General features: G+C 46.9%; 1 protein-coding gene across 1 annotated transcript in view; it reads left to right on the top strand.

Annotated features, from left to right (window-relative positions):
* Positions 1 to 24,572, top strand: part of p3h2 (prolyl 3-hydroxylase 2) — a 112,737-nt gene that overhangs the window by 56,705 nt on the left and 31,460 nt on the right. Inside the window, exons 2-4 of the mRNA XM_055940812.1 lie at positions 10,253 to 10,405; positions 12,638 to 12,827; positions 23,093 to 23,224. Of these exons, the coding sequence (XP_055796787.1) occupies positions 10,253 to 10,405; positions 12,638 to 12,827; positions 23,093 to 23,224 (475 nt within the window). The remainder of the gene's footprint in view (positions 1 to 10,252; positions 10,406 to 12,637; positions 12,828 to 23,092; positions 23,225 to 24,572) is intronic.

Below are 24,572 nucleotides of genomic sequence, written 5' to 3'. Positions count from 1 at the left end.
GTATTAGCATCTCTGAACAGAGAGCGGGCTGTAATTTGCAAACCAAGTGCAATGTGAAAATGTCAGCAGTCAGACGTCCACCAGCAGGTGGTCCCTAAAACGCAGCGCCAAACGAACGGCCGATCAACATTCGTTGTGTGTGTGTGTGTGTGTGTGTGTGTGTGTGTGTGTGTGTGTGTGTGTGTGTGTGTGTGTGTGTGTGTGTGTGTGTGTGTGTGTGTGTGTGTGTGTGTGTGTGTGTGTGTGTGTGTGTGTGTGTGTGTGTGTGTGTGTGTGTGTGTGTGTGTGTGTGTGTGTGTGGTCCCTAACACAGGTTAGTGTTTAGCTGGGAGGGCAGAGTGAGGGCACTAGTTATTTCCCCCAATACAGGTGCTCTTTTGTACAAGGAGTGCTGGTGGTTAATGGTAGGGTTGTGAGCTTTGAAGTTAAACAGGTGATATACATATTTGTGTGTATACATTTTTTTTTCTCTTTTGAAATGAAAGGAAAAATCTACCATGTTGTGGGGAAAGCCTTATAAGGAACCGTTGATAACAAGGATTGTGGAGGTCAACTGAAAGCAGTTGATCTATTTTGGAAAACTTGCTACTAGAAGACCGTCTGTATCAGAATGATAGTGATTCTGTGGGAACAGTAAGTTTTCTCATCCATCCCACTCATCCCAACCTCGCATCCTGGTTAGGGGGTCAAACCTCCCCTATTTACTAATAGTCTGTCACCACGGCAACTCAACACAGCCCCGGGGAAAGCCCACCAATGCATGTAAGACGGATTGTGACTGTTGGAGTCCTCACTAGAAAAAGAGGCTGATTCAACTTCACTTTTCGAAACGAGTCCCCTTTCTTGATATTGGAAAGATTTTTGATATACCAGCACTACCTGTGCTACCAAATACACCATTTGATACTGTTAATCTATAGTGCTGTAATCCATCTTTAAACATTTGATCTGCACTGTCATACTGGGGGGATATTTTGACTCATTTCAAGGGGTTTGATTTATGTGCACATGTTTCTAATGAAATAATCTGAGTGGTTGAATCATGCTTTAATATGTGACGGTTTGATACTCTACTCCTGACTGTCTCCTCCAAGCCCCTTCAGCCTCCCAGATCTTTCCTCTCTCCATAAACCAGCGACCTCACTGGATGTGTGAGGTCAGCACTGTGGAGTTTCGCTGTAAATCTAACATCACTAGAGAATGAGTCACTCAGCACGGCTCCTCCAGTCCTATCTGTTGCCAATGGGATACCCCTGAGGTCCTCATGTTACAGTTTTTCATAGGGAACCTTCACGCTTACTTCACCGTTTTTATTTAATTGCGCCATTTTTTTAAACATCTGTTTTTCCTAGAGGAAACTACTTCACACAATGTAGATTTAAGCAAATGTTGTGAAAACTTTACTTTTGGCTCTTTGACCTTCTCTAAGGGTTTTGATGTTGATACAGAATTGTGAACAGAGATTTGTGATGGTATGGTGGACCCCCATGATCAAAGCTGGATGACAGTCTCCTCCGCTTTCTCTCTCTAGTCTCTCATGTCTCGGGACAATAGGTCTGGCAGTGCTAAGACGCAGCTGTGTTTGTACTACAGTGGCGTGCTGGACTTTATCCCCATTCCTCGTGCTGACCCTCTCTGGGGGGGGGGGTTGAGGAGAGGAGCAGAGTGGTAGGTGAGTTTAGACTCTCCCCAGGTGGCTGAATCTCCCCCATCTCCTCTCCTGTACGCCACAGCCCTATCCTTGGCTCTTACTCGGACGCAGAAAACTATGGTGGAATGAGCTGTGATTACCGGAAAAGTGGAGAGGTCAGCATTTGGATGGGACACAAAAATGCCTCCCCCGTCCCCCTGGCTGTCCTTCCGACGGGCCCTCAGCCTGTGGTGGACTGTGCAGGAATGCAGTCGGCGGCAGTTTGCTGTTTGGCCTTTCAGAGGTAACCAAGCATGTCCACCCAGTTTTTCTTTCCCCTGCTCCTCTCCGGCAGAGATAAGAGGCTGCTTGGAAAAGGAGGGGGGGGTAAAAAGAGGATGATTGTTGATCGGCACAGCCCCAAGAAAAGGGCTCAGCGGCCAGCCTTCCTGGTCGGGAGAGAGCCTGGAGCCGGCCTTCCTGGTCGGGAGAGAGCCTGGAGCCAGTCTTCCTGGTCGGGAGAGAGCCTGGAGCCAGCCTTCCTGGTCGGGAGAGAGCCTGGAGCCGGCCTTCCTGGTCGGGAGAGAGCCTGGAGCCGGCCTTCCTGGACGGGGGAGAGCCTGGAGCCGGCCTTCCTGGACGGGGGAGAGCCTGGAGCCGGCCTTCCTGGTCGGGAGAGAGCCTGGAGCCGGCCTTCCTGGTCGGGAGAGAGCCTGGATCCGGCCCTCCTGGTCGGGAGAGAGCCTGGAGCCAGCCTTCCTGGTCGGGAGAGAGCCTGGAGCCAGCCTTCCTGGTCGGGGGAGAGCCTGGAGCCGGCCTTCCTGGTCGGGAGAGAGCCTGGAGCCGGCCTTCCTGGTCGGGAGAGAGCCTGGAGCCGGCCTTCCTGGTCGGGAGAGAGCCTGGAGCCGGCCTTCCTGGTCGGGAGAGAGCCTGGAGCCGGCCTTCCTGGTCGGGAGAGAGCCTGGAGCCGGCCTTCCTGGTCGGGAGAGAGCCTGGAGCCGGCCTTCCTGGTCGGGAGAGAGCCTGGAGCCGGCCTTCCTGGTCGGGAGAGAGCCTGGAGCCGGCCTTCCTGGTCGGGAGAGAGCCTGGAGCCGGCCTTCCTGGTCGGGAGAGAGCCTGGAGCCGGCCTTCCTGGTCGGGAGAGAGCCTGGAGCCGGCCTTCCTGGTCGGGAGAGAGCCTGGAGCCGGCCTTCCTGGTCGGGAGAGAGCCTGGAGCCGGCCTTCCTGGTCGGGAGAGAGCCTGGAGCCGGCCTTCCTGGTCGGGAGAGAGCCTGGAGCCGGCCTTCCTGGTCGGGAGAGAGCCTGGAGCCGGCCTTCCTGGTCGGGAGAGAGCCTGGAGCCGGCCTTCCTGGTCGGGAGAGAGCCTGGAGCCGGCCTTCCTGGTCGGGAGAGAGCCTGGAGCCGGCCTTTCTGGTCGGGAGAGAGCCTGGAGCCGGCCTTTCTGGTCGGGAGAGAGCCTGGAGCTGGTTGTGGAGTTAATAGCTTGGAGCTGGGTCTTTGGTCCCTGGTCTCAGACCATTCTCAACTGTAGTCCCAAGGTACACATCTGAAAGTTCTCACAAAGCCCACCTGTGCTTCATAACTGCAGCGGTGCTGGTGAAGACAGGAGAATTAAGTCCTCAAGTTTCACACCACAGGATGAATCATATCTGTCTGCTGCTGTTAGTGAATTATGCTGTTCGTCTGGTTATATTCACCAGCTATGGAGCCTTTGCGCAGTTTCCCGAATGGTGCTATGGTACTCACTGGTGTGTCTTGGCTATTTCAAAGGAAATAAACATTGGCTAATTCCATTTGTCTGGAGAACAAATGGAAATAGCATGTTATCAAGAACGTTATAAAATCATTAGGTTTTTGGCCAAAACAATTTAAGAGCTACTGCCTTTGAGAACTTTTAGAATAACACGACATGTATGGTGAAATATCAGTGTCGAAACAGACCTGCTGGTAGTCAACAAATGTCACACAGGTCACTGAAAGCACCATTGGGCTGTTCTACGGCTAGTTAACATGGACCCTATGTGAGAGTTCAGAGCTCTTCGGAGCGGAGATTGTGTCGGCAGGCTGCCAAGTCTAAGACGTAACAGCTGCTGGCTTTTTTACTGAGCTCATTTGTTCCCACTTCCAATGAATTACAACTTTATAAAGGCTTTATATAGCATACATAAAGGCTTCATAAGCACTACATGAATGCTTCACAAATGATCTCTAAGCATATATCATACTCTATATGTCATTATTATGAAGCCTTTTGTATGCTCTATAAAGCCTTTATAAGCTGTACTTCGTTTAACGTGTGACTGCTCATTTAGATCGTCTGCCCCAAGGCCTGTACAGTATCCATATCACTATTACTTAAACACCCTATCAGGCCTCTGACAGGTGGTTAGTTCAGGAGGCCTCTGATAGGTGGTTAGTTCAGGAGGCCTCTGACAGGTGGTTAGTTCAGGAGGCCTCTGATAGGTGGTTAGTTCAGGAGGCCTCTGATAGGTGGTTAGTTCAGGAGGCCTCTGAAAGGTGGTTAGTTCAGGAGGCCTCTGACAGGTGGTTAGTTCAGGAGGCCTCTGATAGGTGGTTAGTTCAGGAAGCCTCTGACAGGTGTTAAGTTCAGGAGGCCTCTGATAGGTGGTTAGTTCAGGAGGCTTCTGATAGGTGGTTAGTTCAGGAGGCCTCTGACAGGTGGTTAGTTCAGGAGGCCTCTGACAGGTGGTTAGTTCAGGAGGCCTCTGACAGGTGGTTAGTTCAAGAGGCCTCTGACAGGTGGTTAGTTCAGGAGGCCTCTGATAGGTGGTTAGTTCAGGAGGCCTCTGACAGGTGGTTAGTTCAGGAGGCCTCTGACAGGTGGTTAGTTCAGGAGGCCTCTGACAGGTGGTTAGTTCAGGAGGCCTCTGACAGGTGGTTAGTTCAGGAGGCCTCTGACAGGTGGTTAGTTCAGGAGGCCTCTGACAGGTGGTTAGTTCAGCAGGCCTCTGACAGGTGGTTAGTTCAGGAGGCCTCTGATAGGTGGTTAGTTCAGGAGGCCTCTGACAGGTGGTTAGTTCAGGAGGCCTCTGATAGGTGGTTAGTTCAGGAAGCCTCTGACAGGTGTTAAGTTCAGGAGGCCTCTGATAGGTGGTTAGTTCAGGAGGCTTCTGATAGGTGGTTAGTTCAGGAGGCCTCTGACAGGTGGTTAGTTCAGGAGGCCTCTGACAGGTGGTTAGTTCAGCAGGCCTCTGACAGGTGGTTAGTTCAGGGGGCCTCTGACAGGTGGTTAGTTCAGGAGGCCTCTGACAGGTGGTTAGTTCAGGAGGCCTCTGACAGGTGGTTAGTTCAGGAGGCCTCTGACAGGTGGTTAGTTCAGGAGGCCTCTGATAGGTGGTTAGTTCAGGAGGCCTCTGACAGGTGTTAAGTTCAGGAGGCCTCTGACAGGTGGTTAGTTCAGGAGGCTTCTGATAGGTGGTTAGTTCAGGAGGCCTCTGATAGGTGGTTAGTTCAGGAGGCTTCTGATAGGTGGCTAGTTCAGGAGGCCTCTGATAGGTGGTTAGTTCAAGAGGCCTCTGACAGGTGGTTAGTTCAGGAGGCCTCTGACAGGTGGTTAGTTCAGGAGGCCTCTGATAGGTGGTTAGTTCAGGAGGCCTCTGATAGGTGGTTAGTTCAGGAGGCCTCTGATAGGTGGTTAGTTCAGGAGGCTTCTGATAGGTGGCTAGTTCAGGAGGCCTCTGATAGGTGGTTAGTTCAGGAGGCCTCTGACAGGTGTTAAGTTCAGGAAGCCTCTGATAGGTGGTTAGTTCAGGAGGCTTCTGATAGGTGGTTAGTTCAGGAGGCCTCTGATAGGTGGTTAGATCAGGAGGCTTCTGATAGGTGTTAAGTTCAGAAGGCCTCTGATAGGTGGTTAGTTCAGGAGGCTTCTGACAGGTGGTTAGTTCAGGAGGCCTCTGATAGGTGGTTAGTTCAGGAGGCCTCTGATAGGTGGTTAGTTCAGGAGGCCTCTGATAGGTGGTTAGTTCAGGAGGCCTCTGATAGGTGGTTAGTTCAGGAAGCTTCTGATAGGTGGCTAGTTCAGGAGGCCTCTGACAGGTGGTTAGTTCAGGAGGCCTCTGACAGGTGGTTAGTTAAGGAGGCCTCTAATAGGTGGTTAGTTCAGGAGGCCTCTGACAGGTGGTTAGTTCAGGAGGCCTTTGATAGGTGGTTAGGTCAGGAGGCCTTTGATAGGTGGTTAGTTCAGGAGGCCTCTGACAGGTGGTTAGTTCAGGAGGCCTCTGATAGGTGGTTAGTTCAGGAGGCCTCTGATAGGTGGTTAGTTCAGGAGGCCTCTGATAGGTGGTTAGTTCAGGAGGCTTCTGATAGGTGGCTAGTTCAGGAGGCCTCTGATAGGTGGTTAGTTCAGGAGGCCTCTGACAGGTGTTAAGTTCAGGAGGCCTCTGATAGGTGGTTAGTTCAGGAGGCTTCTGATAGGTGGTTAGTTCAGGAGGCCTCTGATAGGTGGTTAGATCAGGAGGCTTCTGATAGGTGTTAAGTTCAGAAGGCCTCTGATAGGTGGTTAGTTCAGGAGGCTTCTGACAGGTGGTTAGTTCAGGAGGCCTCTGATAGGTGGTTAGTTCAGGAGGCCTCTGATAGGTGGTTAGTTCAGGAGGCCTCTGATAGGTGGTTAGTTCAGGAGGCCTGTGATAGGTGGTTAGTTCAGGAGGCCTCTGATAGGTGGTTAGTTCAGGAAGCTTCTGATAGGTGGTTAGTTCAGGAGGCCTCTGACAGGTGGTTAGTTCAGGAGGCCTCTGACAGGTGGTTAGTTCAGGAGGCCTCTGACAGATGGTTAGTTAAGGAGGCCTCTAATAGGTGGTTAGTTCAGGAGGCCTCTGACAGGTGGTTAGTTCAGGAGGCCTTTGATAGGTGGTTAGGTCAGGAGGCCTTTGATAGGTGGTTAGTTCAGGAGGCCTTTGATAGATGGTTAGTTCAGGAGGCCTCTGATAGGTGGTTAGTTCAGGAGAGCTTTCAGCTCTGTCAGTATCAATATAATCAAAGACTTTGAGGCCATTGCGTCAGGATGATTACAGGCAATTGGAGTGGCCACTTCTGTAGAAGTGATCAATACCCTTAGGGCTTGTCTCCTCTCAGTGTAGGAGACTGGGAAAGCTTGTCTCATCTCGGTGTAGGAGGTTGGGAACGCTTGTCTTGTCTCGGTGTAGGAGGCTGGGAAAGCTTGTCTCATCTCGGTGTAGGAGGCTGGGAAAGCTTTTCTCGTCTCGGTGTAGGAGGCTGGGAAAGCTTTTCTCGTCTCGGTGTAGGAGACTGGGAAAGCTTGTCTCGTCTCGGTGTAGGAGGCTGGGAAAGCTCGTCTCGGTGCAGGAGACTGGGAAAGCTCGTCTCGGTGTAGGAGGCTGGGAAAGCTCGTCTCGGTGCAGGAGACTGGGAAAGCTCGTCTCGGTGCAGGAGACTGGGAAAGCTCGTCTCGGTGTAGGAGACTGGGAAAGCTCGTCTCGGTGTAGGAGGCTGGGAAAGCTCGTCTCGGTGCAGGAGACTGGGAAAGCTCGCCTCGATGTAGGAGCCTGGGAAAGCTCGTCTCGGTGTAGGAGACTGGGAAAGCTCGTCTCGGTGTAGGAGACTGGGAAAGCTCGTCTCGGTGCAGGAGACTGGGAAAGCTCGTCTCGGTGTAGGAGACTGGGAAAGCTCGTCTCGGTGTAGGAGACTGGGAAAGCTCGTCTCGGTGCAGGAGGCTGGGAAAGCTCGCCTCGATGTAGGAGCCTGGGAAAGCTCGTCTCGGTGTAGGAGACTGGGAAAGCTCGTCTCGGTGTAGGAGGCTGGGAAAGCTCGTCTCGGTGCAGGAGACTGGGAAAGCTCGTCTCGGTGCAGGAGACTGGGAAAGCTCGTCTCGGTGTAGGAGCCTGGGAAAGCTCGTCTCGGTGTAGGAGACTGGGAAAGCTCGTCTCGGTGCAGGAGACTGGGAAAGCTCGTCTCGGTGCAGGAGACTGGGAAAGCTCGTCTCGGTGTAGGAGGCTGGGAAAGCTCGTCTCGGTGTAGGAGGCTGGGAAAGCTCGTCTCGGTGTAGGAGACTGGGAAAGCTCGTCTCGGTGCAGGAGACTGGGAAAGCTCGTCTCGGTGTAGGAGACTGGGAAAGCTCGTCTCGGTGCAGGAGACTGGGAAAGCTCGTCTCGGTGTAGGAGACTGGGAAAGCTCATCTCGGTGCAGGAGACTGGGAAAGCTCGTCTCGGTGTAGGAGACTGGGAAAGCTCGTCTCGGTGAATTAGACGTGTATCGTCTTTGTGTGAGATCAGTGCCATCCTCTGTGTTTCATGTGAAGGGGGCGGTGATGAGAAGGCGGGTAAGGGTGTGTCTCCACTTCCTGAGGTGAACACTGCCATTAATATACTCCACTGTCCTGTACTTACTAGAGGTTGACTGAATAATCTGAATGGCCGATTAATTTGGGCCGATTTCAAGTTTTCATAACAATCGGAAATCGGTATTTTTGAACACCGATTTGACCGATTTTTTTAAATATATTTTTTTACACCTTTATTTATCCTTTATTTAACTAGGCAAGTCAGTTAAGGACACATTCTTATTTTCAATGACGGCCTAAGAACGGTGGGTTGACTGCCTTGTTCAGGGGCAGAATGACCTTGTCAGCTCGGGGTTTCAATCTTGCAACCTTACAGTTAACTAGTCCAACGCTCTAAGCACCTGATTACATTGCACTCCACGAGGAGCCTGCCTGTTACGCGAATGCAGTAAGAAGCCAAGGTAAGTTGCTAGCTAGCATTAAACTTATCTTATAAAAAACAATCAATCAATCATAATCACTAGTTAACTACACATGGTTGATGATATTACTAGTTTATCTAGCGTGTCCTGCGTTGCATATAATCGATGCGGTAACGATTTTTGTTGTCGGATGAAGAGTAGTCGGACCAATGAGCAGCGTGGTAAGTGTTCATGTTATTTTTATTAAAACAGAACACTAAACAAAATAACAAAGAGAAGGAACGAAAACGAAACAGTCCTGTAAGGGGCAGCAACACAACAGAAAACAACTACCCACAAAACACAGGTGGGAAAAGGCTACCTAAGAATGGTTCTCAATCAGAGACAAAGATAGACAGCTGCCTCTGATTGAGAACCACACCCGGCCAAACGCATAGAAATAGAAAACATAGAACACAAAACATAGAATGCCCACCCCAACTCATGCCCTGACCAAACCAAAATCGAGACATTAAAAAGATACTAAGGTCAGGGCGTGACAGAAGCGGTGCGTATTCGCGAAAAAGGACTGTCGTTGCTCCAATGTGTACCTAACCATAAACATCAATGCATTTCTTAAAATCAATACACAGAAGTATATATTTTTAAACCTGCATATTTAGTTAAAATAAATCCAGGTTAGCAGGCAATATTATCCAGGTGAAATTGTGTCACTTCTCTTGCGTTCATTGCACGCAGAGTCAGTGTATATGCAACAGTTTGGGCCGCCTAATTTGCCAGAATTTTACATAATTATGACATAACATTGAAGGTTGTGCAATGTAACAGGAATATTTAGACTTATGGATGCCACACGTTAGATAAAATACAGAACGGTTCCGTATTTCACTGAAAGAATAAACGTCTTGTTTTCGAGATGATAGTTTCCGGATTTGACCATATTAATGACCTAAGGCTCGTATTTCTGTGTGTTATTATGTTATAATTAAGTCTATGATTTGATAGAGCAGTCTGACAGAGCGGTGGTAGGCACCAGCAGGCTCGTAAGCATTCAAACAGCACTTTCGTGCGTTTTGCCAGCAGCTCTTCGCAATGCTTCAAGCATTGAGCTGTTTATGACTTCAAGCCTATCAACTCCCGAGATTAGGCTGGTGTAACCGATGTGAAATGGCTAGCTAGTTAGCGGAGTGCGCACTAATAGCGTTTCAAACGTCACTCGCTCTGAGACTTGGAGTGGTTGTTCCCCTTGCTCTGCATGGATAACGCTGCTTCGAGGGTGGCTGTTGTCGATGTGTTCCTGGTTCGAGCCCAGGTAGCGGCGAGGAGGGGGATGGAAGCTATACTGTTACATTGGCAATACTAAAGTGCCTATAAGAACATCCAATAGTCAAAGGTATATGAAATACAAATGGTATAGAGAGAAATAGTCCTATAATTCCTATAATAACTACAACCTAAAACTTCCTACCTGGGAATATTGAAGACTCATGTTAAAAGGAACCACCAGCTTTCATATGTTCTCATGTTCTGAGCAAGGAACTTAAACGTTAGCTTTCTTACATGGCACATATTGCACTTTTACTTTCTTCTCCAACACTTTATTTTTGCATTATTTAAACCAAATTGAACGTGTTTCATTATTTATTTGTGGCTAAATTGATTTTATCGATGTATTATATTAAGTTAAAATAAAAGTGTTCATTCAGTATTGTTGTAATTGTCATTATTACAAAAACAAAAAAAGTAAATCGTCCGATTAATTGGTATGGGCTTTTTTTGGTCCTCCAATAAATCGGTATCAGTATCGGCGTTGAAAAATGATAATCGGTCGACCTCTAGTACTTACCTCGGCCACACTGATGTAGTTGGTGTTCTGTGCTAATGTCTCTCACTCTCTTTCTCTCTCTTGCTCTCTTTCTCTCCTCCCCCATCCTCCCTGTATAGTTGAAACAGTTGGACAAGGCAGCGGCGGCAGCCCACACCTATTTCCAGGCAAACCCGGAGAGTGTGGAGATGGATCAGAACCTGGAGCAATACAAGGCTCTGGAGGGCACCAACCTGGACCACTTTGTGGACAGAGAGGCACGGCCACATCAGGTGAGAGTGTGGAATAGGAACCTTTTTGTGTCGGTTTTCCAGACTCAGATTAAGCCTAGTCCTGGACCATGAAGTACTTTCAATTGAGTTTTTCTTTTGAGAATGATTTTGAATCCAGGACTAGGTTTAATCTATGTTTGGGAAAACCTCCCCTGAGTCCATGTCAGTTCCTGATAAAAACAACTGTCAATGTTCTTCAGACTGTCACTGATCCATGGAGTTTACTGAGGGCCTTTTTGATTATTTAACAAATTCAGGCCTTGTTCCAATACCTGTAAACGCCATCCTTCTATTCTATTTTCCCTGATTTGCTAATCACTAATCTGAAATGGTTGGATTGGCAATAGTTTGCTAAGGAACCATGCTTTTACTTATCCAATCACTTATGGGCCAGTAATTACCTAAAGGGAGAAAGGATGCATTTTGATGCTATTGGAACAGGCCCTGATACAGAGGCTCCTCAGAGCACCCTGTGCTTGCCTTACCGTTGCTTTGGCAGGACCAGGCAGGGTGCTCTCTCTTAAACCCTCTTGCCTCTTTCTGCCAAATATAATTTGGTATACAGTCTTGGAGTTGAACGTGATGGTGTTGTCAGGTCTTCGTATTGCATTGAATACCGTATGAATCCTGCCTACAGTACAGTTCATACATGGTCCGTGCCGGTTAGCGTTAGCGTTAGCGTTAGCTGAACCAGGGGCTGTTTTTAACATTGTTTTCCTGCTTCTTTTCTCTCTTTTGCCGTTCTAAATTCAACTTTATGTGGCTGCTTTCTTTGTCTAAATGGTTATTTTGTGGATATATTTTCATGTCTTTAGGATGACAGTGGTCACTACAGTTTAATGAGAGGAGATAAGTTTAGGCCATTGACCTCTGCTTGCGGAGAGCACGGAAGCCAATAAAGGTCTGGCTGTGGAGGGCTGTGTCAATGCTCACACACACTGTTGTCATTCTGTGGAGGGCTGTGTCAGTGCTCACACACACTGTTGTCATTCTGTGGAGGGCTGTGTCAGTGCTCACACACACTGTTGTCATTCTGTGGAGGGCTGTGTCAATGCTCACACACACTGTTGTCATTCTGTGGAGGGCTGTGTCAATGCTCACACACACTGTTGTCATTCTGTGGAGGGCTGTGTCAGTGCTCACACACACTGTTGTCATTCTGTGGAGGGCTGTGTCAATGCTCACACACACTGTTGTCATTCTGTGGAGGGCTGTGTCAATGCTCACACACACTGTTCTCATTCTGTGGAGGGCTGTGTCAATGCTCACACACACTGTTGTCATTCTGTGGAGGGCTGTGTCAATGCTCACACACACTGTTGTCATTCTGTGGAGGGCTGTGTCAATGCTCACACACACTGTTGTCATTCTGTGGAGGGCTGTGTCAATGCTCACACACACTGTTGTCATTCTGTGGAGGGCTGTGTCAATGCTCACACACACTGTTGTCATTCTGTGGAGGGCTGTGTCAATGCTCACACACACTGTTGTCATTCTGTGGAGGGCTGTGTCAATGCTCACACACACTGTTGTCATTCTGTGGAGGGCTGTGTCAATGCTCACACACACTGTTGTCATTCTGTGGAGGGCTGTGTCAATGCTCACACACACTGTTGTCATTCTGTGGAGGGCTGTGTCAATGCTCACACACGCTGTTGTCATTCTGTGGAGGGCTGTGTCAGTGCTCACACACACTGTTGTCATTCTGTGGAGGGCTGTGTCAGTGCTCACACACACTGTTGTCATTCTGTGGAGGGCTGTGTCAGTGCTCACACACACTGTTGTCATTCTGTGGAGGGCTGTGTCAATGCTCACACACACTGTTCTCATTCATTGTATCACTCGGTGGTGTCTGACTGCCTGTCTGTCGCTACATACAGACTACACTACACAGGTTTACTCTTATGTTTTTGTCATGTAGCAGGCAGATGCAACTTGTATTGAGTAGCTCACAGTAACTGTCTTGGCTGCAACTCTGTGTGTATAGTTATCATGGTCCCAAGCTCAGCTAAATTCTTCCTCCTCTTTTTCTCCCCAATGCTCCCCTCACTTATCCTCTCTATCTCTCCCCCTTTGTCCTCCTCCCAAATCCTCTTCTTCCTACCTCTCTCCCCCTCCTAATATTCTCAACCTTCTCTCTCTCTTCCCACACTCTACCCCTCTCTCTCTCTCTCTTCCCACCCTTCATCCCTCCCTCTCTCCCCATTCCACTCTCCCCTTTTCTCCCAACAGAGGTCCTTCTCAGCAGGGGTGAAGCTGTATGACAATGCAAACTATGAGGAGGCCATCTCCCTGTTCGAGGAGGCCCTCCAGGAGTACTACAGGGCTGACATGGAATGTCGGGCCCTCTGCCAGGGGCCCCAGAGGTTCGAGGAGCAGGACCATGTCCTCTACCGCTACAGCCTCTACCAACTGGTCTCAGGTCAGTCACTATCTTGTCCTATGTTTCATCATTCTAGTGTCTATAACACCTCCTTTGTAGTGTCTTGAACACCTATGTAGGGTCTAGAACACATCCTGTGTAGGGTCTATAACACCTATATGTAGTGTCTAACACCTATGTAGTATATATGTAGGGTCTATAACACCTAGATGAAGTGTGTAACATCTATGTAGTGCCTATAACACATATGTGTAGTGTCTATAAAACCTATGTAGTTTCTATAACACCTATGCAGTATCTATGTAGGGTCTATAATACCTATATGTAGCGTCTATGTTGTGTCTTATACACCTATGTTATTCATATTGTCTCACGTTTTGTTGTATATACTTTTATTTTTACATATTGTTTTACTGAAATCAGAGTTTGCATTTGTTGGCTCTGAAAGATTTCAACTCTTGTACTCTGATGCTAGGTGACTCACTCAGTTTGTTGACATGAATAGACATACATGAATATGTAGTATGTGGTGTATAGACATACATGAATATGTAGTATGTGGTGTATAGACATACATGAATATGTGGTATGTGGTGTATAGACATACATGAATATGTAGTATGTGGTGTATAGACATACATGAATATGTAGTATGTGGTGTATAGACATACATGAATATGTGGTGTATGGATGTGAGCTGCTTGTTCTGTGTGCTGAGTGTGGCTCCACAGTGCCAGACCAGAACACCTTAGGTGTCAAACTCATTTTGCCTCGCAGGCCGTATTTGGTCTTTACCGAGGTCCAGAGGGCCCCACTTAAAATTGGTTATATATCCCCGCCGTCAAAATTTGCCCAAATTTGTCCTCTATTCATCACTTTTGGCATTTTTGATACCCCTGACTGTCTAGCTTTCATTTTGAAGTCAATAGTCTATACATATAGATACATTAGAATTTCTACAGTTATTTTTGTAATTTTAAATGACTTGAAACCGTCTGCTTTAGTAGTTGATGTTTATGTTTTACAGCTAAGAGGAGGGGTGAAGCTGGACTCAAAACAGAGCTCTCTTCTTCCAGCGGTGGTTAACATTGTTTACAAGCCCCTGGTGCAAAATGTAGTTCTCCCCCTCAGAGAAACACAGCCTTGAGTTAAAACAGCAACTTATCATGTTATGGAAGTGTAGCTTTAATGTAGGATGAGAAACTTCTCTTGGTGAAGTGTTTTGATATGGCGTACAGCCCATTTTTATTTTTATTTTATCATGACTTTTCTCCCAACTCTAGAAATGAAGTACTGACTTGTTTTTGATGTCACACTTTTTGTGTTGAAGTTTAGTCATAGATTACAACATATTTGAATGAGGTGAAGTTTGAGATGGCTGCCATGGTTGGGTCAACATTTGCTCAGATTAAGAAGAATTAGCTGAGATATTCTTGCTAACAGAATCTTGATTGATTTGACAAACTACTCCCTTGCTTTGGAAATTGTTAAATTTTTTCATATTATGAGGTCAAAACAACATGAATGTTCAAATAAATGGACTGCTATTTCATTTTGAATGGAGTACCGGTAAACTATTTAACAGCAATTTATCCCTACGCCATATCTCATGTGGTTGTGCCATTCATTTTCAAGGAGAGCTACTTACCGTAAATTACCTCCTCGAGGATCCTTTTTTCCGATAAATGATTTTTCCACCTGGACTGCTTTATGGCAGAGCTCATTTTGAAGGTACCTCTCTTCATCTCTGTTGGCCGCTCAAAGAAAATGTCATGCAAGACTTGATACACCAATGACTCCTCAAACATATTGTGGTTCTTGGCCTTTCCTGTGTAATATCCTGGTATTGTCGTTTCAAAACAGTGTTATAGCCACAAGTTACTCTTTGGCTAAGTGATCCAACAGACCACTGAACATGTTGAAAGGAACTCTAAAAGGGTGGAGATGAGTGCAGGAAAATCTAATTGCTAGTCCAGAGGGTGTTTCAAGGTAACATATGAATTGTTTTAAACAACACAGACGGAGTGTAATGTGTACTTCACGCATTCCTCCTTAGTGAATGGTGTGTGTTTGTGGTGGGATACTGTGTTAGCCGTGTGTGTATGTGTGTGTACGACTGCACATGCATAGCCTCATGGGATCTGTATGACGTGCTCCTTAACTATCTTAGACCAGTGTATCCCAACTACGGTCCTCCATTGACCCCAACACCACAAAAACACCTGATTCAGTTTGTCCTCCAGTGACCCCAACACCACAAAAACACCTGATTCAGTTTGTCCTCCAGTGACCCCAACACCACAAAACCACCTGATTCAATTTGTCCTCCAGTGACCCCAACACCACAAAAACACCTGATTCAGTTTGTCCTCCAGTGACCCCAACACCACAAAACCACCTGATTCAGTTTGTCCTCCAGTGACCCCAACACCACAAAAACACCTGATTCAGTTTGTCAAGGGCTTGATGATTAGTTGACAAGTAGAGTCAGGTGTGCTTGTCTGCGGCCACAACAAAAATATTCACATTCCATTTCAGGCTTCATCCGGACTAGGACGGTGGATATTGTTCGTCCTCCTGCTGCGAACTCTAGCAGGCTTGTAACTGTGCATGCATGTCGCACATGGCTAGTTGAATGCCAAACTCTTCATTTAGCTGAAACATCAATCCATGGGCGAGTCAGAACTCTTCATTGAGACAATGCTGAAACATCCATCCATGGGCGAGTCAGAACTCTTCATTGAGACAATGCTGAAACATCAATCTGTGGGCGATTCAGAACTCTTCATTGAGACAATGCTGAAACATCCATCCATGGGCGAGTCAGAACTCTTCATTGAGACAATGCTGAAACATCCATCCATGGGCGAGTCAGTGGCACATTTTCCATTGGTGCCAAAATCAAAATGAAAGAAAAGTTATCTTCCAAATTCAGCAGGCTATGGAGTGAAATAGGTTTTTAGAGGTGCTGTCTTTATTTTATTACTTACCGTTGGTGTGCTTATCAATGCTCAAGCACCTTTTTTCCCTCACTCGATTAATTAAAAAAAAAAAAAATTCAATCAAATGTGTTACTTTTGAGTGAAGTTTAAAATGCATTCTGTCATTACTAAATGTGTAATGTGATATATTTTAACATTCCATTTTTTTTTACACAGAAAAAAACCATTTGATGAATAAAATATTTAGTCAGTTGTCTTCCTCAAATGAAGTGGATGATGACACAATCTTTGCAAGAGGGAAGGAATCTGATTTCATTGGTCCTCAACTCGCAGCTTAGTCATTTAATTCAGGATAAGTGGAGTTAGTCGTGAGTTAGCCTGCCCCTGGTTATCCCAAGTTGAACTCAGAGTTGACCAAACTCCTTTAAACCTGCTTTGTAGGATTCCCCTCTGCTCTGAACCAGTTCCTATCGACACATTTACAGACAAAATACTTTACAATTTAAATACATTTAAAAACATTGACATGAAGTGTGTGTGTGTGCATCTATCAGTTGCACATACATGTCAGTACATACACACAACAAGTAGGTCACATGGGCGAGGTTCACATGGTTCACTTGAGCAATATGAGATGGAACGGAGGTCCAGACACACATGGCTCTGTATAATACTGTACATTTTCTTGAATTTGTTTTGGACCTGGGGACTATGAAAAGACCCCTGGTGGCATGTCTGGTGGGTTAAGTGTGTCTTCACTGCTGTGTGTAAGTTGACTATGCAAACAAATTGGAATTTTCAACACATTCATGTTTATTAGAAAAACAAGAAGTGCTGCAGTCAGTCTTTCCTCAACTCTTAGCCAAGAGAGACTGGCATGCATAGTATTAATATTAGCCTTCTGATTACAATGAAGAGCAAGACGTGCCGCTCTGTTCTGGGTCAGCTGCATCTTAACTGTGTCTTTCTTGGCAGCACTTGACCATATGACTGGACAATAATCCAGATAAGATAAAACTAGAGCCTGCAGGACTTACTTTGTGTGGTGTCAAAAAAGCAGAGCATCTCTTTGTTACGGCCAGACCTCTCCCCATCTTTACAACAATTTAATCTATATGTTTTGACCATGACAATTTACAAACTAAGGTAACACCAAGTAATTTAGTCTCCTCAACTTGTTCAACAGCCACACCATTCATTACCAGATTCAGCTTCAGAGGTCTAAAATTTAGGGAATGGTTTGTACCAAATACAATGCTCTAAGTTTTAGAGATGTTCAGGAACAGTTTATTACTGGCCAAAACAGACTGCAACTCTTTGTTAAGGGTTTCAGTGACTTCATTAGCTGTGGTTGCTGATGCGTATATGGTTGAATCATCAGCATACATGGACACGCAGTCTTTGTTTAATGCCAGTGTCAGATCATTGGTAAAAACTAAGAGAAGAGGGCCTAAATAGCTGCCCTGTGGTACACCACACTTTGCACGTTTGACATTAGAGAAGCTTCCATTAAAGAAAACCCTTTGAGTTCTATTTGATACATAGCTCTGAATCCATGATATGGCAGACACATATGACATCAGTGAACGATACAGTAACGTTACACCACAGCATCATGAAATCAAAAATACTGCCTCTCCTAAAGAATTGAAATATGATTAATTGATAACATCAGGCTTTTTTCTCCAATGTGTGAGGGCAAAAAATACAAACATGGGCTGGACATCAAATGAACTAATACACAGACTATCAACGAGAGAAGAGACTATCAGCGAGAGAGTAGACTATCAGCGAGAGAGTAGACTATCAGCGAGAGAGTAGACTATCAGCGAGAGAGTAGACTATCAGCGAGAGAGTAGACTGTCAGCGAGAGAGTAGACTGTCAGCGAGGGAAGAGACTATCAGCGAGGGAAGAGACTATCAACGAGAGAGTATACTATCAACGAGAGAGTATACTATCAGCGAGAAAGTAGACTATCAGCGAGAGAGTAGACTATCAGCGAGAGAGTAGACTATCAGCGAGAGAGTAGACTATCAGCGAGAGAGTAGACTATCAGCGAGAGAGTAGACTATCAGCGAGGGAGTAGTCTATCAGCGAGGGAGTAGTCTATCAGCGAGGGAGTAGTCTATCAGCGAGGGAGTAGTCTATCAGCGAGGGAGTAGTCTATCAGCGAGGGAGTAGTCTATCAGCGAGGGAGTAGTCTATCAGCGAGGGAGTAGTCTATCAGCGAGGGAGTAGACTGTCAGCGAGGGAGTAGACTGTCAGCGAGGGAGTAGACTGTCAGCGAGGGAGTAGACTGTCAGCGAGGGAGTAGACTGTCAGCGAGGGAGTAGACTGTCAGCGAGAGAGTAGACTGTCAGCGAGGGAGTAGACTGTCAGCGAGGGAGTAGACTGTCAGCGAGGGAGTAGACTGTCAGCGAGGGAGTAGACTGTCAGCGAGAGAAGAGACTGTCAGCGAGGGAAGAGACTATCGTGGAGTGATGAGACTATCGTGGATTGATGAGACTATCAGCGAGGGAGTAGACTATCAGCGAGGGAAGAGACTATCAGCGAGGGAAGAGACTGTCAGCGAGGGAAGAGACTGTCAGCGAGGGAAGAGACTGTCAGCGAGGGAAGAGCCTGTCAGCGAGGGAAGAGCCTGTCAGCGAGGGAAGAGCGAGGGAAGAGCCTGTCAGCGAGGGAAGAGACTGTCAGCGAGGGAGTAGACTGTCAGCGAGGGAGTAGACTGTCAGCGAGAGAAGAGACTGTCAGCGAGGGAAGAGACTGTCAGCGAGGGAAGAGACTATCGTGGAGTGATGAGACTATCGTGGAGTGATGAGACAATCAGCGAGGGAGTAGACTGTCAGCGAGGGAAGAGACTGTCAGCGAGGGAAGAGACTGTCAGCGAGGGAAGAGCCTGTCAGCGAGGGAAGAGCCTGTCAGCGAGGGAAGAGCCTGTCAGCGAGGGAAGAGCCTGTCAGCGAGGGAAGAGACTGTCAGCGAGGGAGTAGACTGTCAGCGAGGGAGTAGACTATCTGTGAGGGAAGAGACTATCTGTGAGGGAAGAGACTATCTGTGAGGGAAGAGACTATCTGTGAGGGAAGAGACTGTCAGCGAGGGAAGAGACTATCAGCGAGGGAAGAGACTATCTGTGAGGGAAGAGACTGTCAGCGAGGGAAGAGACTATCTGTGAGGGAAGAGACTGTCAGCGAGGGAGTAGACTATCAGCGAGGGAAGAGACTGTCAGCGAGGGAAGAGACTATCAGCGAGCGAAAAGTTTATTGTTGTGTTTCTCTCTCAAGTTCTAGAGCTATAGGAGTATCAGGTTGTCTGGACTTCCCTGAACTCTGACCTGTGATTTCACAGAGCTTGACTCACAGGAGCATTGGTAACCTGACTCCCACCTCCGTCATCTTTCTTTTTTGTTTGTCACAGAGAAAGGATGATGATTTTTTATACGTACACTGAGTTTACAAAACATTATGAACACCTGCTCTTTCCATGACAGACTGACCAGGTGAATCCTGGTGAAATCTATGATCCCTTATTGATGTCACTTGTCAAATCCACTTCAATCAGTGTAGATGAAGGGGAGGACTATCAGCGAGGGAGTAGACTGTCAGCGAGGGAGTAGACTGTCAGCAAGGGAGTAGCCTATCAGCGAGGGAGTAGACTATCAGCGAGGGAGAAGACTGTCAGCGAGAGAGTAGACTGTCAGCGAGGGAAGAGACTATCAGCGAGGGAGTAGACTATCAGCGAGGGAGTAGACTATCAGCGAGAGAGTAGACTATCAGCGAGGGAGTAGTGTGTCAGCGAGGGAGTAGACTGTCAGCGAGAGAGTAGACTGTCAGCGAGGGAAGAGACTATCAGCGACAGAGTAGACTATCAGCGAGGGAGTAGACTATCAGCGAGGGAGTAGACTATCAGCGAGGGAGTAGACTATCAGCGAGGGAGTAGCCTATCAGCGAGAGAGTAGACTATCAGCGAGGGAGTAGCCTATCAGCGAGGGAGTAGCCTATCAGCGAGGGAGTAGCCTATCAGCGAGGGAGTAGCCTATCAGCGAGGGAGTAGCCTATCAGCGAGGGAGTAGCCTATCAGCGAGAGAAGAGACTATCAGCGAGGGAGTAGACTATCAGCGAGGGAGTAGCCTATCAGCGAGGGAGTAGACTATCTGCGAGGGAAGAGCCTATCAGTGTAGATGAAGGGGAGGAGAAAGGTTAAAGAAGCGTTTTTTAAGCCTTGAGACAATTGAGACAATTGTGTATGTCAGAGGGTGAATGGGCAAGACAAAATATGTAAGTGGGTTTGAACAGGGTATGGTAGTAGGTGTCAGGTGCACCGGCTTGATTTGGTCAAGAATGGTCCACCACCAAAAGGACATCCAGCTAACTTGACACAACTGTGGGATACATTGGAGTCAACATGGACCACCATCCTTGTGGAACACTTTCAACACCTTTTAGAGTCAATGACCTTGACAAATTTAGGCTGTTCTGAGGGCAAAAAGCGTTGTAACTCAAAATTAGTAAGGTGTTCCTAATGTTTTGTACACTCAGTATACATACGCACATGCACACACACACAGACACACACACACACACCTCCGATGAGATAATTTCGATGTCATCTCAGTGTCTGTTTTTTTTGTGTGACCACAGGGAACATATTTCATTTCATAAACCTCAGTTTCCCTTTTACCACACTACAGCAACTCTTGGAGGACAGTGGAAATTGAAAATAGTGGTTCTTTATTGTTAAAAATAACAGCAATTAGTTCCTCCATCATCTACCACAGGGGGTAGCATTAGGCTAACTGTAGTACACCTCAGTGACCATGCTAACTGTAAATACACCTCAGCGTCTCGGTGACCAGGCTAACTGTAGTACACCTCAGCGCCTCAGTGACCAGGCCAACTGTAATACACCTCAGCGTCTCAGTGCACTAACAAGCTAACTGTAGTATACCTCAGTGACCATGCTAACTGTAGTCCACCTCAGCGTCTCAGTGACCAGGCTAACTGTAATACACTTCAGCGTCTCAGTGACCAGGCTAACTGTAAACCACCTCAGCGTCTCAGTGACCAGGCTAACTGTAGTACACTTCATTGACCATGCTAACTGTAGTACACCTCAGTTACCAGGCTAACTGTAATACACCTCAGCGTCTCAGTGACCAGGCTAACTGTAGTACACCTCAGTGACCATGCTAACTGTAGTACACCTCGGTGACCATGCTAACTGTAGTACACCTCGGTGACCAGGCTAACTGTAGTACACCTCGGTGACCAGGCTAACTGTAGTACACCTCAGTGACCAGGCTAACTGTAGTACACCTCAGCGTCTCAGTGACCAGGCTAACTGTAGTACATCTCAGCGTCTCAGTGACCAGGCTAACTGTAGTACACCTCAGTGACCATGCTAACTGCAGTACACCTCAGTGACCATGCTAACTGTAGTACACCTCGGTGACCAGGCTAACTGTAATACACCTCGGCGTCTCAGTGACCAGGCTAACTGTAGTACACCTCAGTGACCACGCTAACTGTAGTACACCTCAGTGACCAGGCTAACTGTAGTACACCTCAGTGACCATGCTACCTGTTGTACACCTCAGTGACCAGGCTAACTGTAGTACACCTCAGTGACCAGGCTAACTGTAGTACACCTCAGTGACCGGGCTAACTGTTGTACACCTCAGTGACCGGGCTAACTGTAGTACACCTCAGCGTCTCAGTGTCCAGGCTAACTGTAATACACCTCAGCGCCTCAGTGACCAGGCTAACTGTAATACACCTCAGAGTCTCAGTGACCAGGCTAACTGTAATACACCTCAGCGTCTCAGTGACCAGGCTAACTGTAGTACACCTCAGCGTCTGTGACCATGATCTCTGATAGAACCCAGTGTTGGGACTGACCTGTCTAGAATGATATCTGATAGAACCCAGTGTTGGGACTGACCTGTCTAGAATGATCTCTGGTAGAACCCAGTGTTGGGACTGACCTGTCTAGAATGATCTCTGATAGAGCCCAGTGTTGGACTGACCTGTCTAGAATGATCTATGGTAGAACCCAGTGTTGGACTGATCTGTCTAGGTGATCTCTGGTAGAACCCAGTGTTGGGACTGACCTGTCTAGAATGATCTCTGATAGAACCCAGTGTTGGACTGACCTGTCTAGAATGATCTCTGGTAGAACCCAGTGTTGGACTGACCTGTCTAGAATGATCTCTGATAGAACCCAGTGTTGGTACTGACCTGTCTAGAATGATGTCTGATAGAACCCAGTGTTGGACTGACCTGTCTAGAATGATCTCTGATAGAACCCAGTGTTGGACTGACCTGTCTAGAATGATCTATGGTAGAACCCAGTGTTGGACTGACCTGTCTAGAATGATCTCTGATAGAACCCAGTGTTGGACTGACTTGTCTAGAATGATCTCTGATAGAACCCAGTGTTGGACTGACCTGTCTAGAATGATCTCTGATAGAACCCAGTGTTGGACTGACCTGTCTAGAATGATCTCTGATAGAACCCAGTGTTGGACTGACCTGTCTAGAATGATCTCTGGTAGAACCCAGTGTTGGACTGACGTGTCTAGAATGATCTCTGATAGAAGCCAGTGTTGGACTGACCTGTCTAGAATGATTATAAATCTAGTACAGAGAATGAAAAGCACAATATCTATATCAGTGGTGAGATGGCTGAAAATAAACCTTTATTTAACCAGGTAGGCCAGTTGAGAACAAGTTCTCATTTACAACTGCGACCTGGCCAAGATAAAGCAAAGCAGTGCGCACAAACAACAGAGTAACACATCGTCTATATACAGTGTGTGCAAATGTAGTAAGATTAGGGAGGTAAGGCCATAAATAAATAGGCCATAGTGGCAAAATAATTAACATTTTGCAATTAAACACTGGAGTGATAGATGTGCAGAAGATGAATGTGCAAGTAGAGATACTGGGGTGCAAAGGAGCAAGAAATAAAGAACAATATGGGGATGAGGTAGTTGGGTGGGCTATTTACAGATGGGCCGTGTACAGGTGCAATGATCAGTAAGCTGCTCTGACAGCTGATGCTTAAAGTTAGAGAGGGAGATGTAAGACTCCAGCTTCAGTGATTTTTGCAATTCGTTCCAGTCATTGGCAGCCAGAGTACTGGAAGGAAAGGCGGCCAAAGTAGGAGTTGGCTGATGGAGTTGGCTGGTGATAACAATCAAGAATGTATGGTAACCAGTGGAATGAAAAACACTGTATGAAATACCAACGTTAGGGTAGCCAAATATTGTTAGTGGTTCATCATCATTAATGCTTTATCTGTGCTTTACATGAGTACTGAATGAATTCACCTGTATCCTCTCCACCCTCCTGTGTGTGTTTCAGACCACTTCACCCAGGTGCTGCACTGTGAACACGAGTGTGTTAGAGACCTGTCCACCCGGCCCGGTCGTCTGTCTCCCATGGAGAACTACCTGCCTCTACACTACGACTACCTGCAGTTTGCCTACTACCAGCGTGAGTAACATTACTTTACTGCAGCATACTACACCTTACCCTGCTTCTACACTACGACTACCTGCAGTTTGCCTACTACCAGCGTGAGTAACATTACTTTACTGCACCTTACTAAACCTTACTCTACTCTACTGCACCTTACTAAACCTTACTCTACCCTACTGCACCTTACTGTACCTTACTTAACATTACTTTGCCCTACTGCACCTTACTGAACCTTACTGAACATTACTCTGCCCTACTGCACCTTACTGAACCTTACTGAACATTACTCTGCCCTACTGCACCTTACTAAACCTTACTCTACCCTACTGAACCTTACTGAACCTTACTCTGCCCTACTGCACCTTACTGAACCTTACTCTACCCTACTGCGCCTTACTGAACCTTACTGAACATTACTCTGCCCTACTGCACCTTACTGAACCTTACTGAACATTACTCTGCCCTACTGCACCTTACTGAACATTACGCTACCCTACTGTACCTTACTGTACCTTACTAAACCTTACTCTACTCTACTGCACCTTACTGAACCTTCCTCTACCCTACTGTACCTTACTGTACCTTACTCTACCCGACTGTACCTTACTGAACATTACTCTACCTTACTGAACCTTACTGAACCTTACTCTACCCTACTGCACCTTACTGAACCTTACTCTGCTTCTACACTACGACTACCTGTAGTTCGCTTACTACCTGAGTCAGTAACGTTACCTTACTGCACCTTACTAAACCTTACTCTACTCTACTGCACCTTACTAAACCTTACTCTACCCTACTGCACCTTACTGAACCTTACTCTACCCTACTGCACCTTACTGAACCTTACTCTACCCTACTGAACCTTACTGAACATTACTCTACCTTACTGTACCTTACTGTACCTTACTGAACCTTCCTCTGCCCTACTGTACCTTACTCTACCCTACTGTACCTTACCTTCCTCTACCCTACTGTACCTTACTGTACCTTACTGTACCTTACTCTACCCGACTGTACCTTACTGAACATTACTCTACCTTACTGAACCTTACTGAACCTTACTCTACCCTACTGCACCTTACTGAACCTTACTCTGCTTCTACACTACGACTACCTGTAGTTCGCTTACTACCTGAGTGAGTAACGTTACCTTACTGCACCTTACTAAACCTTACTCTACTCTACTGCAACTTACTAAACCTTACTCTACCCTACTGCACCTTACTGAACCTTACTCTACCCTACTGAACCTTACTGAACATTACTCTGCCCTACTGTACCTTACTGAACATTACTCTACCCTACTGCACCTTACTGAACTTTCCTCTACCCTACTGCACCTTACTGAACCTTCCTCTAC

The sequence above is a fragment of the Salvelinus fontinalis genome, chromosome 12 (genome assembly GCF_029448725.1).
Source record: "Salvelinus fontinalis isolate EN_2023a chromosome 12, ASM2944872v1, whole genome shotgun sequence".
NCBI classification, from domain to species: Eukaryota; Metazoa; Chordata; class Actinopteri; order Salmoniformes; family Salmonidae; genus Salvelinus; species Salvelinus fontinalis.
The sequence above is the reverse complement of the archived record's forward strand: the minus strand, read 5'-3'. Positions and strand labels throughout refer to the sequence as shown.